Raw genomic sequence first — 13,520 nt, forward strand, 5'->3', positions numbered from 1 at the left:
CTCTGCTTTCCCCATTTTTCTTCTAGCTCCCTTGTGAGAGCCTTTTTAATCACTTCTATGAGGTTCATCTGTGCTGAGGAACAGATGCTCTCCTCCTTTGGGGAATCACCTGGGGACTGTCTGTTTTTAGTCTCCTCAGGATTTAGAGTCTGCTCTCTATCTGTATAGAAGCTGTCAAGGGTTAAAGTCCTCTTCAGCTTCTTGCTCATTCTGTCTATTAATGAGAGACAAACTAGCAAAGAAAAACAGAAAAAACTGGAGTCTTTCTTTGGGGGGGGGGCTGGGTGTGTTATCGAGCTTCCTCTACAGACTGCAGGGGGCAGCAGTGAGGCACTAGCAGGACTGTGCTGCGCCTGCGCTCTGAGATCCCAGAGCGTGCTGAGTCACTGAGGGGGGGGAAGGGGGGGGCGGCCAGGTCCTGAGAGACTCCAGCTGTTTGCGGTTGTGTTCTTCAGCCCTGGTGTTTTTAGCTTCTCTGCTGGGCTGTTGACTTGCTGCAGGTTCCAAACCTGTAGCGAAGCTCTCCCCGCAGAGACGGCTACGATCACTCCCCACCCCCTCTCCAGTCTGCTCCTGTGCTCTCACTGCCGCTGCCCTCAGCCTGCGCCCGATCTAAAACCGTCCCAGCCCTCCAGTAAAGACAGACCTTTCTTGGCGGATCTCAAGGATGGCTTCTCTTGGTAACTATTTGTGGGTTTTTTTCAGTCAAGCATTGATTCAGAGGCTTGTAATGAAGTGGATAGTGAGAGAAAGCGTGGAGCTTATGCAGCTGTGAGCCTCCTCTCCGCCATCTTAACCGGAAGTCCTCACATTTCTTTTGAATTGCACAAATTATAAAGCATTTCCCTCAAAACTTTATGAATTAGATTATACCACATTGTTGGGTCCATTTTGCGAAAAGAAGAAACTAAGGCTGAAAAGACCTTGTTCACAGTTACTTTCTTGTAAATATACCAGGGTTTTTAATCTTTACCACTATCCTGCTTCCCCTTCAACACCACTTTTATTTCAACACTATTAGTCTCAGATAGGGATGAAACCCTATAGGGCAATGCCTGGGTGAGAGTTCACTCCTAGGTGCCAACTTGGCTCTGCCACTTGTATTATTTTCTGCAGGATTTCTCAGAAAAAAAGATATTTAGTCTTGCACTTCGTTCAACTCCTTCCATTCTGCTCATAGGATAACCTGTTTGCCCATTGCAGCTTGAGTCTGACACAGTCTAGGATAAATCACGTAGAGCTATGATGACTATATTGAAACAAGCCAACAGGAAATAGAATTTGTTGTAGGGACCAGATCATCAATCAAAATTAGATTAAACTGGAAATTAAGATGAAATCCCCCTATCATAATGAAAATAAAGAGATTTGGTTCCACTCCCAGACAACTTTGTACATATTTTCCTTGAGTGGTCGCTTGCTAGAACATCTTGTTAAGTTATATTCATTCGACTGCTTCCCTTGAATTTTTTCCTTATGAGCAATAATGTTGACCAATGGGAGAATAAGAGTGAATTTAAGTGGAAAAAAATTATTTCCTTGTAGTTTTTTGGAAGCTATTTGGAAGCTTCTTTACAGCTAATTTACTAGAGCTTAATAAACTATGTGGATGTTCAAATTGTCTGTGAATATCTTTTTTTTAATTCAAATTTAAAAGTTTCCCAATGTCTAGGTGGGAGATCAGGCTAGGAGGCAGCTCAGGAACATAAAAAAAATCCTCTTTCTGGGTCCTTGAACCTGATCAGTTTAAACCAGTTTCTAACCTTAACATCTTTATCAAAAGTTTGGACTCAAGTGAGTTTCTTCTGAAAGTTCACTGGTCAGTGATACTTATTATCTTACATTACCTTGAAGCTTACAACATTCTTTGGAAACTTGGCTTTTCAATTTCTCATTGCTGCTCAACGTTTCTGAAGAATTGAATTTTAATTGTTCTGTTTGTCTCTCACATGGGTTCATAGCTTTTGAGATAGAAAGGTCCTTTGGCACTATCTAGTACAATGTCTCATTTCCCAAAAAGGAAAACTAAGGCTTAGAGGGGTGACATGACCTGCCCAAGAAGAACAGATAGAGATTTGACCTCGGGTGCTCTAAATCCAAGTCCCTCACTGCATGATTTTTTTTAATATATAACTCAGGTTTTCAAAGGTCATATTACATGAGATTAATTAAACTCTATTTCCTCTAGCAAATTCTTAACCATGAAATTAAAATTATGAAAGAATAAAAATAATAGTAATAGCTAGTCTTTATATAGTACTTTAAGTTTGAAAAACTTTACAAGACTTTACAAATATGATTTCATTTGACCTTCACTCACAGTAACCCTGGGAATTGGGCACTATTATTTTTATTTTGCACATGCAAAGTAACTGACATAAATTAAATGGCTTGCGCAGAGTCACACAAATAGTAAGTATCTCAAGACACATTTGACCTGAGGTCTTCCTGATTCCAGAGTCAGGGATCTACTTACTGGAGCACATAACTGCATAATGACAGTTTTCATAACTTTTTTGGTCTTAAAACATAAAAAAAAATGTTTTTCTTTGTTTCTCTTTCTATCCCATTTAGACTCTACGAGCCGTTGGAAAGACCTATGTAATATTTTTTGTAATTGTCATTTTCTTTTGCTCCTTTTATCTGGTAACCTTGAAACTGGCCATAGTTGCCATGGGTTATGAAAAACAGAATCGGGCAACCATTAGAGCAGCAAAGCGGAGACAGGTGAAATATCAAGCCATGTTATATCAACGTGAAAAAGAGCAAGAAGCAACTGAGGTATTGTCATTGTGACTTTAAAATACTTAATAAAAATAAAGGACTCAAATGCAACTCCAAAGACCTGACTGTATATCATTCTGATTCCAAATTATTGTTCTCTCATCGCTTCATTCTAAGTTAACTTATGCCTATTTTTTGATTTGAAATATACTAAAAGGAGCTGTAATAGTTTTGCAACAATAGTACAATTAACTCTTTGTATTAGGGAGTATGATGGATTAAAAGGAACCAAAATGTCCAGTGGCTTCAGTCTCAATATAAAGTCCTTTGCCACTCAGTATCACATCTAGCTAACCTAGTTCTTCTCTAAGCTTAAAACCTCACTACTGAGGATGACCATTGGGTTCTACTTAGTCACTTCTACTTTTAAATTTCTGTAATATACTACAATGCATAGATACCATTGGTCTGAAGTACCAAATTTATTTAGTCAGAAAATTCGTTTACATTATATTGATCAAACTTAATAATGAGCTATTTTGAAAATGTATAGATAATTTTCAACTAGTTATGTATATATATATATTATATTTATCACTTGAAGCTTTATTTCTTGTTTTTATGTGACAGACAGCTAAGGAAAGAAAGTTTTCTTTCTTACAAATTAGACTTACAATTAAAGTGATAATGCTTTTATAAGTAATACAATAGTTACATACTAAAATATAATAAAAATCTAAAACATTTATTACATTAGCGATAAGAGCAATATCTACTTCTTAGGCTTTCCTAGTGAAGGAAAAAAAAAAAAACACAATAGTTCTCTTTGTATATGCAGCCTGAATTTGAGCTACAAATTAAGTATGTATTGAATTGACTTACAACATGTTACCTTGCTGATTGTGAGGGTTTTTTAAGAGGAAATTTCTTGATGTTGTGACAAAAGGCATAATTAAACTCTGGTCTAACAGGCAATGTCAGCTTTTGGAGCAGATGAAAAGAAAAAGGTTGGCAAAGATCAAAGTTATTCTGAAACATCCAATGGGATTTCAGATCTTACTGATGAGAGGACAGAGCAAAGGAAGAAAGAAAATCAGAATAAGCAGGCTAATCAAGAAGAAAAGGAAATTGATGCAAAATTGCATCAATTTGAATCAGAAGATTACATCAGAAGAAAATTTTCTCATCATATTAAAAATTCTCAGAAAAAAATGCATGAAAAAGAATCATTGACACAGGAGGTAACATTTTTTTCTTAAATAACCAATGATCAAATAAGCAAATGTTTGAGGACAAACAGTCTTAATCACATAGTCTTTTTGTTTAATGGGAAGGGGATATAGTTATATGTGGGAGAGGGAAAGGAGGGGTAACTTTGTGGAGAAAAGATAAATATATGTCTTTCTCCTTGAATCCGGCGTTTTTGCAATGAATCTGTGATTTTAAAAAGTCCAGACTTTGCATTGTACTTCAAAGGAGACAAATATTTTAAAACAAGTTTACTTTTTGAATATATATATAAATGAATCATGGATGTTGAAGTTATTTAAGAATGTTTTAAACTATGTTAATTTGTGAAATGTGATAAAATGACAGGAAACATGATGGATGGATAATTGTTATTGTTTTATGAATTGATATTTTATTATCATATTATTTGACTACAATAGAGGAATCAGAGGAATTCACATACAGCTAAATGAATGGTATAAAGAATACAAATAATGTCATTGTTAGAATTAATCTCCATGCTTTCATCGTCTTCTCTCAAATCCAACTTTCACCTTATTGTCAAACTAATGTTTATAATCCAATATCAACAACTAGTTATCATTTTCATAATGCTTAAAAGTTTACAAAATCCTTTTCAAATATTATGATTTTATCCTCACAACAAACATGGGAAATAGGTACTATTATTATCCCCATTTTACCTTTGAATAAACTGAAATTAACAGAGGCTCTGACTGGCCCAGAGTCACATAGCTAACAAGAATTTTAGACCACATTTAAGCTCAGAGTTTTCTAACTCTGGATCCAATATGTTATCTAATTGCCTATTAGTGAAAAGAATACTGGATTTGGGAGTATGAGGACCTGAGTTAATATCCTTAATCCATCAATTACTACTGTCTATATATTCTTATTCAAGTCTCTTCACTTGTCCCTGATTGTCTCCTTCTTTTATAACAAGTTGGGTTATGCTATATAGGATGTGAGCAGCAAATTATCTATCTCTGTACCAGCCAAAAAACAACAACAACAACAACAACAACAAAAACACTTTTGTTCTACCATTACACTGTACACTGTGTTTTCTTTTAAATCTAGACATGACTTTTTAATAGTGTAAAGGCAAAATTAAGTCATCTGTTCAATGGTTCTCAAATAATTGTATTAATAGAAACAGCTCACATTTTATATGAATTTAGGATATATACTTAATTCATCCCATCCCTGTGAATAGGCAGTTTATTATCTCCATTGTATAAATTGGATAGAAAACTATATAGAGGATTAATTGATTTGCCCTTGGCAAGATCTATATCTAGCAAATGTCAGAGCTGGCATTTAAAAGAGATCTTTTTGTTTGACATTAGGTCCTTTTCATCATTAAACCCTGCTGTTTTTCTTAATCATTCAGGCATGAATATTAAATTATTTTCAGATTATACATGAAACTATGAATAATTTTCTACATAAATTAGAAATATATAAATCATATATTAAGTACTAATTGTATATCAACCACTATACTAATTACAGTGAATTTGTCAATACAAATAAAAGATAAATAAAAGAATATCACTCCTTGGCCTCAAAGAGCTGACATTCAAATAAAGAAAGATAGCACAGAAAAGGAAACCAAAGGGGTAAATGAAGGTGAGGACATAAGAAAGCTTGGAGCAAAGTTAGGAAACAGTGCAGAGATTCAGGAGCTGAGCCAGGTAAGAGATGAGTATGGTTGTGATGGATGATAACTCAAGTGGAGGGTCCAAAAAGGAATTACCAATGAGAAAGAAAATATAGGAGCAAAGGCAGTTTTATCTTGTGAAAGAGAGTGATTTGGAGGTAGAAAAATAACACAAGGAATCAGGAACTGAATTGGGTAAGGATCATTAACAGTGCCTTTGCACAGACTGTCATTTGCCTAAAATGATCTCCTTCCTTATCTTGCCTGTTGGAATCTCTGGCTTACTTCAAGACTCAAGACAGTTGATACCTCAAACATTAGTTTTTTCCTGATTTTCCTTCTTCAATGTTAGTACTTTCCCTCTTGTTTACTTTTTCTATATTTTTGTATTGACTTCTTCTGTGCACATAGGCCTAGTAAAATGTAAGCACTGAGCACAATAATGTTCACATTTTTAAAGAAAGATTGTCATTTTGTTTACATGGGAAACACTCCATGAGGAAGTTACTTCTGTCAATGCAAGCAAATCCCATTGTAAGACATTTGTCATTTTAGAGAGTCATCTATGGATTTTAGAAGGTTAAATAATTTGCCAAAAGTTTCATAGTCAATATGTGTTAAAGATGGAATTTAAACCTAAGGCCTCCTGGAGATTCTGAGACCAATGGTCTTTTCACAATGCCACTGGTCACCTACTATTAATGCATTTCTAAACTAAAACTAATGTCCTTGAGGATAAACAATTTTTTTTTGTTGTTTGTTTGAGTTTTTTGACTCAGCTAGCACGCTTAATAATTGGATTAAATCACTTTCCAGATAAAATGTCAGCTATGCAAATGTATCTAAGCATGTTAAAGATGCTAAGACCCTACTTTTAGACTCTGTATTTATTAGGACAAGAAATCTGAACTTCATGAAAATGTTAATTTTGGCAGGAAAACATGACTATCCATCTAGACCCAGATGCTGAAGATTTGTAAACTAAGATAACTTTTTGAAAAAATCAGTCTAAGGTTGTTTTAACCCAAAGACTTGCTTTTTCTACCCTGACATACAACTGACCCATTATTGATGTTGTTTGTTGTTTACTCATTTTCAGTTATCTCTAAGTCTTTCAGGTTTTCTTATCACAGATATTAGAGTGATTTGTCATATCCTTCTCCAGCTCATTTTACAGATGAGGAATCCGAGAGAAACAATTAAGTGACATGTGACATGACTAATGAACTAGTAAATGTCTGAAGCTGGATTTGAACTCAAGTCCACCTGACTCCAGCCTGGACACTCTGGCTATGGTGCCACCTATCCAGATATGGCCTATTTAAAAAGGAAATGTTTAGGAAGACTCAAACCTTTGTTGCAATTACACAAATTTATGCTGTCCTGTAATTGTACCTCATTCTGCCTCTGATCTGACCCTTTCCTTCTACCTTGCTGGCTTGAGCCCAAGTCCATCAGATGGGGTTTCTAATACTGTTTACATACTGTTGTCTCATTACTATCTTTATCCAAATCAAAATATAAAATGCAAAATATGTTCAAAAGCTAAAATACTGAAGGAAATCTGGGAAGTTGTCTGAGCATGGATGAAAGAGCAAAGATACAGGCAAGGAAGATCAATTGTCAGGCTTGTACTTTGAAACTTATGTGGAGGATAGTTTGGAGTGAGGAATAACTTTGAAATAAGGAAAACAATTAGAGATTGTTTCAATAGTCTAGATTAGAGTATTGGAACCAAAGTGTTAGTCTTGTGAGTAAAAAGGAAAATAAAGCAAGATATATTGTAGAAGTAGAAAGCAATGAGTTTATCTAATAAACCAGAGCTTGAGGAATCATAGAGGCATCAAGATATCAGACTGATGAGGAGAATAGAAATTACCTCACAAGTAATAGGTAAACTCAGAAGAGGCGAAAGTTTTAGGGAGGAAAAGATAATGAGCTAAGATGAATGAAAAACCTGAGAAACAGATTTATGACTAATTTATTAATTAGACTGGCTGATTATCAATAAATTTGTGCACAGTGGTTTTTCTCATTAACAACAAAAACATGGAGACACTGAATGCTTTAAATACCTTCTGCTGTCACTAATAGGTGAAATCAACTTTGATTGGTGAAGAATTAATGAGAGGGTAGACATTTGAATAAGGAAGTGGCTTAAAAGTCTTCACTTCCTCTTTCTGAGAACTTGATGATCATGAGACTCAGCCATTTCCAGCAGTCCAAATAGAGGAATCCAGCCCTATCAGGACCACTCTGGTTGGCTTTTGCCCTCATGAGCTATATCATCTTAAATTCAAAGCAATGGTTTAAGGGCATAAGTTTAATGATTTGGGGCTATATTAGATTCTGTTCATATTCTAAACAGAAATGAAGTCTCCAACTTTGGTGGGATCCCATCTAAGATCCAGAAGCATGTTCCTAGAGGATTTGGGCAATCTCAATTATCAGTCTTGTCCTTCAGATACTGACCTTCAGGGGATGATCCCTGATTGGGAAAATAAGAAAAGCTGCATCCCAATTTAAAAACTGAATATTAAACGTAGTAGAAAAAAGATTACTTCTCTCAGTTCTGTTTAAACATATTGAGTTTGAGATGACTACTGGATCACCAATTGAAATAACTAATAGACAGTTGGTAGAAATAAAATTTAGGAGAGAGACAGGGTTTGGATATATAGATCTATAAGCCATTTCCATAGAAATGATCATTGGACTGGAGGAAGCTGAGGATAAAATGAAATAAGAAAAAGAGAGAAAATAGAATATGGGCTAGAATAGAGGTCAGATATACTCTTTTTTATTGTAATAAGTTTATTTATTTTTAATACACATTGCTTTATAAATCATGTTGGGAGAGAAAAATCAGAGTAAAAAGGAAAACCCATAGGAGAGATAAAAAATAGAAAAAAGAGATGAACATAGCATATGTTGATTTACAATTTGTCTACTTAGGTCTTTTTCCAGATGGCATTTTCTGTCCAAAGCTTATTGGAATTGTTTTGAATCACTGAAACATTGAGAAGAACCAAGCCTTTCACAGTGATCATCACATATCCCAGCTGTAATTGTGTACAATATATTCCTGGTACTGCTTGTTTCACTCAGCATCAGTTCATGCAAATCTTTCTAGGCCTTTCTTATAGAAAGGCTTGCTCATCATGTTTATAGAATAATAATATCCCATTACCTTCATGCACCATACCTTGTTTAGTCATTTCCCAATAGATGGACATCCATTCCTTTTCAAATTCTTCGCTACCACCAAAAAAAAAAAAAAAAAAGCTGCCAAAAACATTTTTGCACAGGTGGGTCCTTTTTCCTCTTTTATGATTTCCTTGGGATACAAACCCAGTAATTAAACTGCAAAGTGTAAGTCAAAGGGTATGCAAGGCTTTATAGCATATATAGTGGGCATAATTATAAATTATGTCTGGACTATTTCAGAACACTACTAACATAGAACAGAACTAGTGTCCTAGTTTTCTCACATCCCCTTCAACATTTATCATTATCTTTTCCTGTCATTTTAGCCAATCTGAGAGGTGTGAAGTGGAACTCCAGAGTTATTTTAAATTGCATTTCTCTAATCAATAGTAATTTAGAGCATTTTTTTCATATAACTATAAATGGCTTTAATGTCTTCATCCTAAAATTGCTTATTCTTATCCTTTACTCATTTATCAGTGAGGGAATGACTTATATTCTTATAAATTTGACACAGTTCTTTATATGTTTTAGAAATGAGACCTTTATCAGAAATATTGCTGTAAAGATTTTTTCCCAGCTTTGTACTTCCATTTTAATCTTGTTTCTGTTAATTCTGTTTGTACACAATTCACTTATCTCTATTTGCCCCAGTTTCATCTATTTTTTTCCCTCTCATCTCATTTCTGAATCTGGTGAAGGAAATGGCAAACATTTCTGGGTATCTTCATCAAGAAAACTCCAAATAGGATGATGAAGAATCACAACTTAAAAGACTCAACATTAGGAAGATTCAAACCTTTTTTAATGTAATCAAAGTTGTCCATTTTGCCTTTCATAATATTCTCTAGTTTTACTTTGGTCACAAATTCCCCCTTTCTCCAAAAATCTGATAGGTAATTATCCCTTGTTTTCCTAATTTGTTTATGATATCATCCTTTATACCCAAATCATGTATCCATTTTGGCCTTATTTGGGTACAAGATGTGAGATGTAGGTCTATGCTGTTTCTTACATATTATTTTCCAGTTTTCTTAGCAATTTTTGTCAAATACCGAGCTCTTATTCCAGAAGCTGGAGTTTGGGGGTTTATCAAATACTAGATGGCTATAAGCCTTGATTATTGTGTCATGTGTATCTCATCTAATCCACTGATCTACCACTTTAATTCCTCAGCCAGTGCCAAATGATTTTGATGACTACTGCTTTAGAATTTAGGTTTGATACTGTTTACCCACTATCCTTTATATTTTTTTTTCATTAATTCCCTTGATATTCTTGATCTTTTGTCTTTCACATGTATTTTGTTGTTCTTTTTTCTAGTTCTATAAAATAATGTTTTGGCAGTTTGATTGGTTTGGTGCAATTAATTTAGATAGAATTGGAATTATTATATCAGCTCAGCCTACCCATCACACAATTGATATTTTTCCAGTTGTTTAGATCTGATTTTATTTATGTGAGAAGTGTTTTGTAATTGTGTTTGTAGAAGTAGGTAGACCCTCAAGTAATTCATTTTGTATACAGTAATTTTAAATGGAATTTCTCTGTTTCTTGTTAATGAGCTTTCAGTGATATATAGAAATTCTGATAAAATTTGAGTGTTTGTTGTACAATTTTGCTAAAGCTGTGAATAGCTTCCTGTAGATTTTTGGATGATTTTCTAGGATTCACTAAGTATATCGTATATCATATCATCTGCAAAAAGTGATAGTTTAGTTCTTCATTGCCTAGTTTAATTCCTTTGTTTATTTTTCTTTTCTCACCTCTTAATGTCTCTTTCTTTGATGTTATCCCATCAGGGACCAATCACAACCATGCCCTCAGTTCATGTGATGGTTCCCTCTGTCTGCATCAGTAACACATACAGTTCTCAAGAATTATAGATATCAATTTCCTATCTAGGGATGTAAACAGCTTAACCTTTAAATATATATTTTTCCCATTTACCTTTTTATGGTTCTCTTGCATCCTGTGTTTATTGATAAAATTTTACATTTAGTTCTGTTTTTTTCAATAGAAATGATTGAAAATCTATTTCCTCATTGAAGCTGCTCTTCTTTTCTGAAAGATAATGCTGAATCTTTCTGGATAGTTAATTCTTGATTGTAATCCCAGGTCCAATACCTTCTGGAATATGGTATTCCAGACCCTCTGATCCCTTCTTGTAGAAGCTGCCATATCCTTGGTAATTCTAACTGTTGGTCCTTGATATCTGAATTGTTTTTGGTTGCTAGCTTGTAGTATTTTTTTTTCCCTTAAGTTATAGTTCTAGAGTCTTGCAACAGTGCTCCTTAAGGTTTTCCATATTGGAGCTCCTTCCAAAGGTGATAGATGGATTCTTTCAATGAAATATTATGGCAGTTTTCCTTGATGGTCTCTGTAAAATGCTATCCAGACTCTTTTTTTATTCATGGCTTTCAGGTAAAATTAAATTGTCTCTTCTGGATCTATTTTCCAAGTTGGCTGTTTTGCTAATGAAGCATTTCACATTTTCTTCTACTTTTTCATTATTTTTAGTTTGTTTGATTCTTGCTGTCTCGCAAAGTTATTAGCTTCCAATTGCCCTGTTACAGTTTTTACTTTGTGATTTTCTTCAGTTATCTTTTGTATCTCTTTTCCCATTTGATTTAATCTATTATTTAAAAAAGTTGTTTTCTTCAAACATTTTTTTCCTTCTTTTTCTAAACTGCTGACTTTCTCATGCATATCTTTCATTTCCTTTCTCACTTTCTGCCTCTCTTACTTTTCTTTTGGAGTCTTTTAGAAGCATTTCCAAGAAACCTCTTTGGACTTAAGACCAATTTATATCATTCCTAGAGATTTCTTCTGTGGACATTCTGTCCTCATCTAAAATTGTATTTTGATCTTCCCTATCACCATGTCAGCTTTCTAAGTTCAAGGTTCTTTTCTGTTTCTTGTTCATTTTCTTTTCTTTTCTTTTCATATGTCCTCTTTTTTTTTCACTTTTAAGGTTGAAATCTGCTTCTGGGGTAAAGGGGTCACTGTCCCAAGATTCCTGTGTAACTCTGAGACTTGGCTTTGAGAACAGAAGCCCTTGTGTTTGTCGGAGGTACCTTTGCCTGCTCTGTTCAAGAAACAGCCTGGTTTCCTAGAATTTACCTTTTGAGCTGGGACTGAAAGCTGCCTTACTGATTTATTCCTCTACTGAGACAGAACTGAGGGCCTTAATTGTTGATTTGCTGTGATTAAGACCCTTCTCAGAATTTGTTTGACCTGCCTGAATACCTTTTTCACCCCAAGGAGACTGATCTTTCTCGAAGTTTTTCCAGTCTATCTTGAACTGGAGAGAGGTTTCATTCCATCAGACTCAGAGGCTTGGTTTCATGTAGTTTTTAAGGGAAACTGGGAGAGCTCAAGCAGCTTTCTGACTTTACTCTGCTATCTTAGCTCCATCCCTGGAACTATCCTTACAGTTAAAGGGGAAGATTTAAGTCATAATCTAGGAAAGGAGAATGAGAAAATTTGGTTAGACTAGTAAGAAGAAAATAAAGAAATTTCAGTGTCAGCAAAACCTAGAGAAGAGAGAATATCCAGAAAGAAGAGGTTTTCAATTGTGCCAGATCCAACAAAGAGGCTAGAAAAAATAGTTTAAGAATGACTATTAGGTTTGATAATTAAGAGAACATGAATAACTTTGGAGAGAACAGTTTCAGTTGGCCATTGGGAATGAAAGACAAATTGGAGAAGAGAAAGAGTAGTGATGGGAGAGGAAGTGAAGGAATGAAGTATAAATTGCTTTGACTGGAGGAAAAGAGGAGAGTTACAGAATAAGTTAAAAATTGTAGTAATGTATTTTTAAATATGGAGAAAACTTTATAATGTCTGTAGGTAACACAAGAGGAAGAAATATAGATCATGAAAATTGGAAGATTAGAAAAAAGAGATGATGATCAATGCCCCAAACTGATTTTAAGATTTCACTCCATGTTAATTTCTTGATTTCTAGCTGACTTTTCTAGATCAGACCAAAAATTATCATAAAGTGCTCTTTATTTATTGGGAAGAAGCCAGTGTGAAGGTTTCAACTTCATTTTTTTTTAATAGAGAAACACTATGCAAGTTGACAAGAAGGAAAGACAAATAAATACTTGCCAGATTTCTGTGGATATTCTGGAAGATCCCACTGTTAGAAAAAGAACAGTGAGCAGAACTAATATATTACACAGCATGAAAGGTATGTTATACCTTTTCCTCCTGAATTCCAAATGAATTATGACCTAATTAAAAAAAAAAAAACATGAGAGACTTAGGATGGCTTGAGAAAAATAATTTGTTTCATGACAATTTTATCTTTAGAAAGTATCATCAAAGAAGGTCATGGAACCATCTACTCTACTTATATACTCTATACTTTGGAGACTTAAGACAAAGACTGTATGAAAAAACTTCTCCAAGGTGTTATGAAATTTTCACATATAAGCCACCAGTTTTATCATAGGAGAATAAGATGGTATTATCTCATGAAGCTGAAAACTCTAATAAAATTATCTTTTTAAAGAAATCATTAATTCTCATATCTGCTGTCAATTGTTTTCAGTTTAATCTTTCTCATATTTACCTTCCTCAGTAGTTAGTCTCTTTAGAATGAAAATATATGTATTTTCTTGTATTTTAATCTTGTATTGTATGTATGTATATGTGTGGAATATAT

At 34.3% G+C, this 13,520-nt stretch overlaps 1 protein-coding gene across 1 annotated transcript in view; it reads left to right on the forward strand.

Moving 5' to 3' along the window:
• Nucleotides 1-13,520, forward strand: part of LOC127554587 (sodium channel protein type 9 subunit alpha-like) — a 118,832-nt gene that overhangs the window by 57,556 nt on the left and 47,756 nt on the right. Inside the window, 3 exon segments of the mRNA XM_051986232.1 lie at nucleotides 2,575-2,781; nucleotides 3,696-3,965; nucleotides 12,914-13,043. Coding sequence (XP_051842192.1) covers nucleotides 2,575-2,781; nucleotides 3,696-3,965; nucleotides 12,914-13,043 — 607 coding nt within the window.

The sequence above is a fragment of the Antechinus flavipes genome, chromosome 3 (assembly GCF_016432865.1).
Source record: "Antechinus flavipes isolate AdamAnt ecotype Samford, QLD, Australia chromosome 3, AdamAnt_v2, whole genome shotgun sequence".
Lineage (NCBI taxonomy): Eukaryota > Metazoa > Chordata > Mammalia > Dasyuromorphia > Dasyuridae > Antechinus > Antechinus flavipes.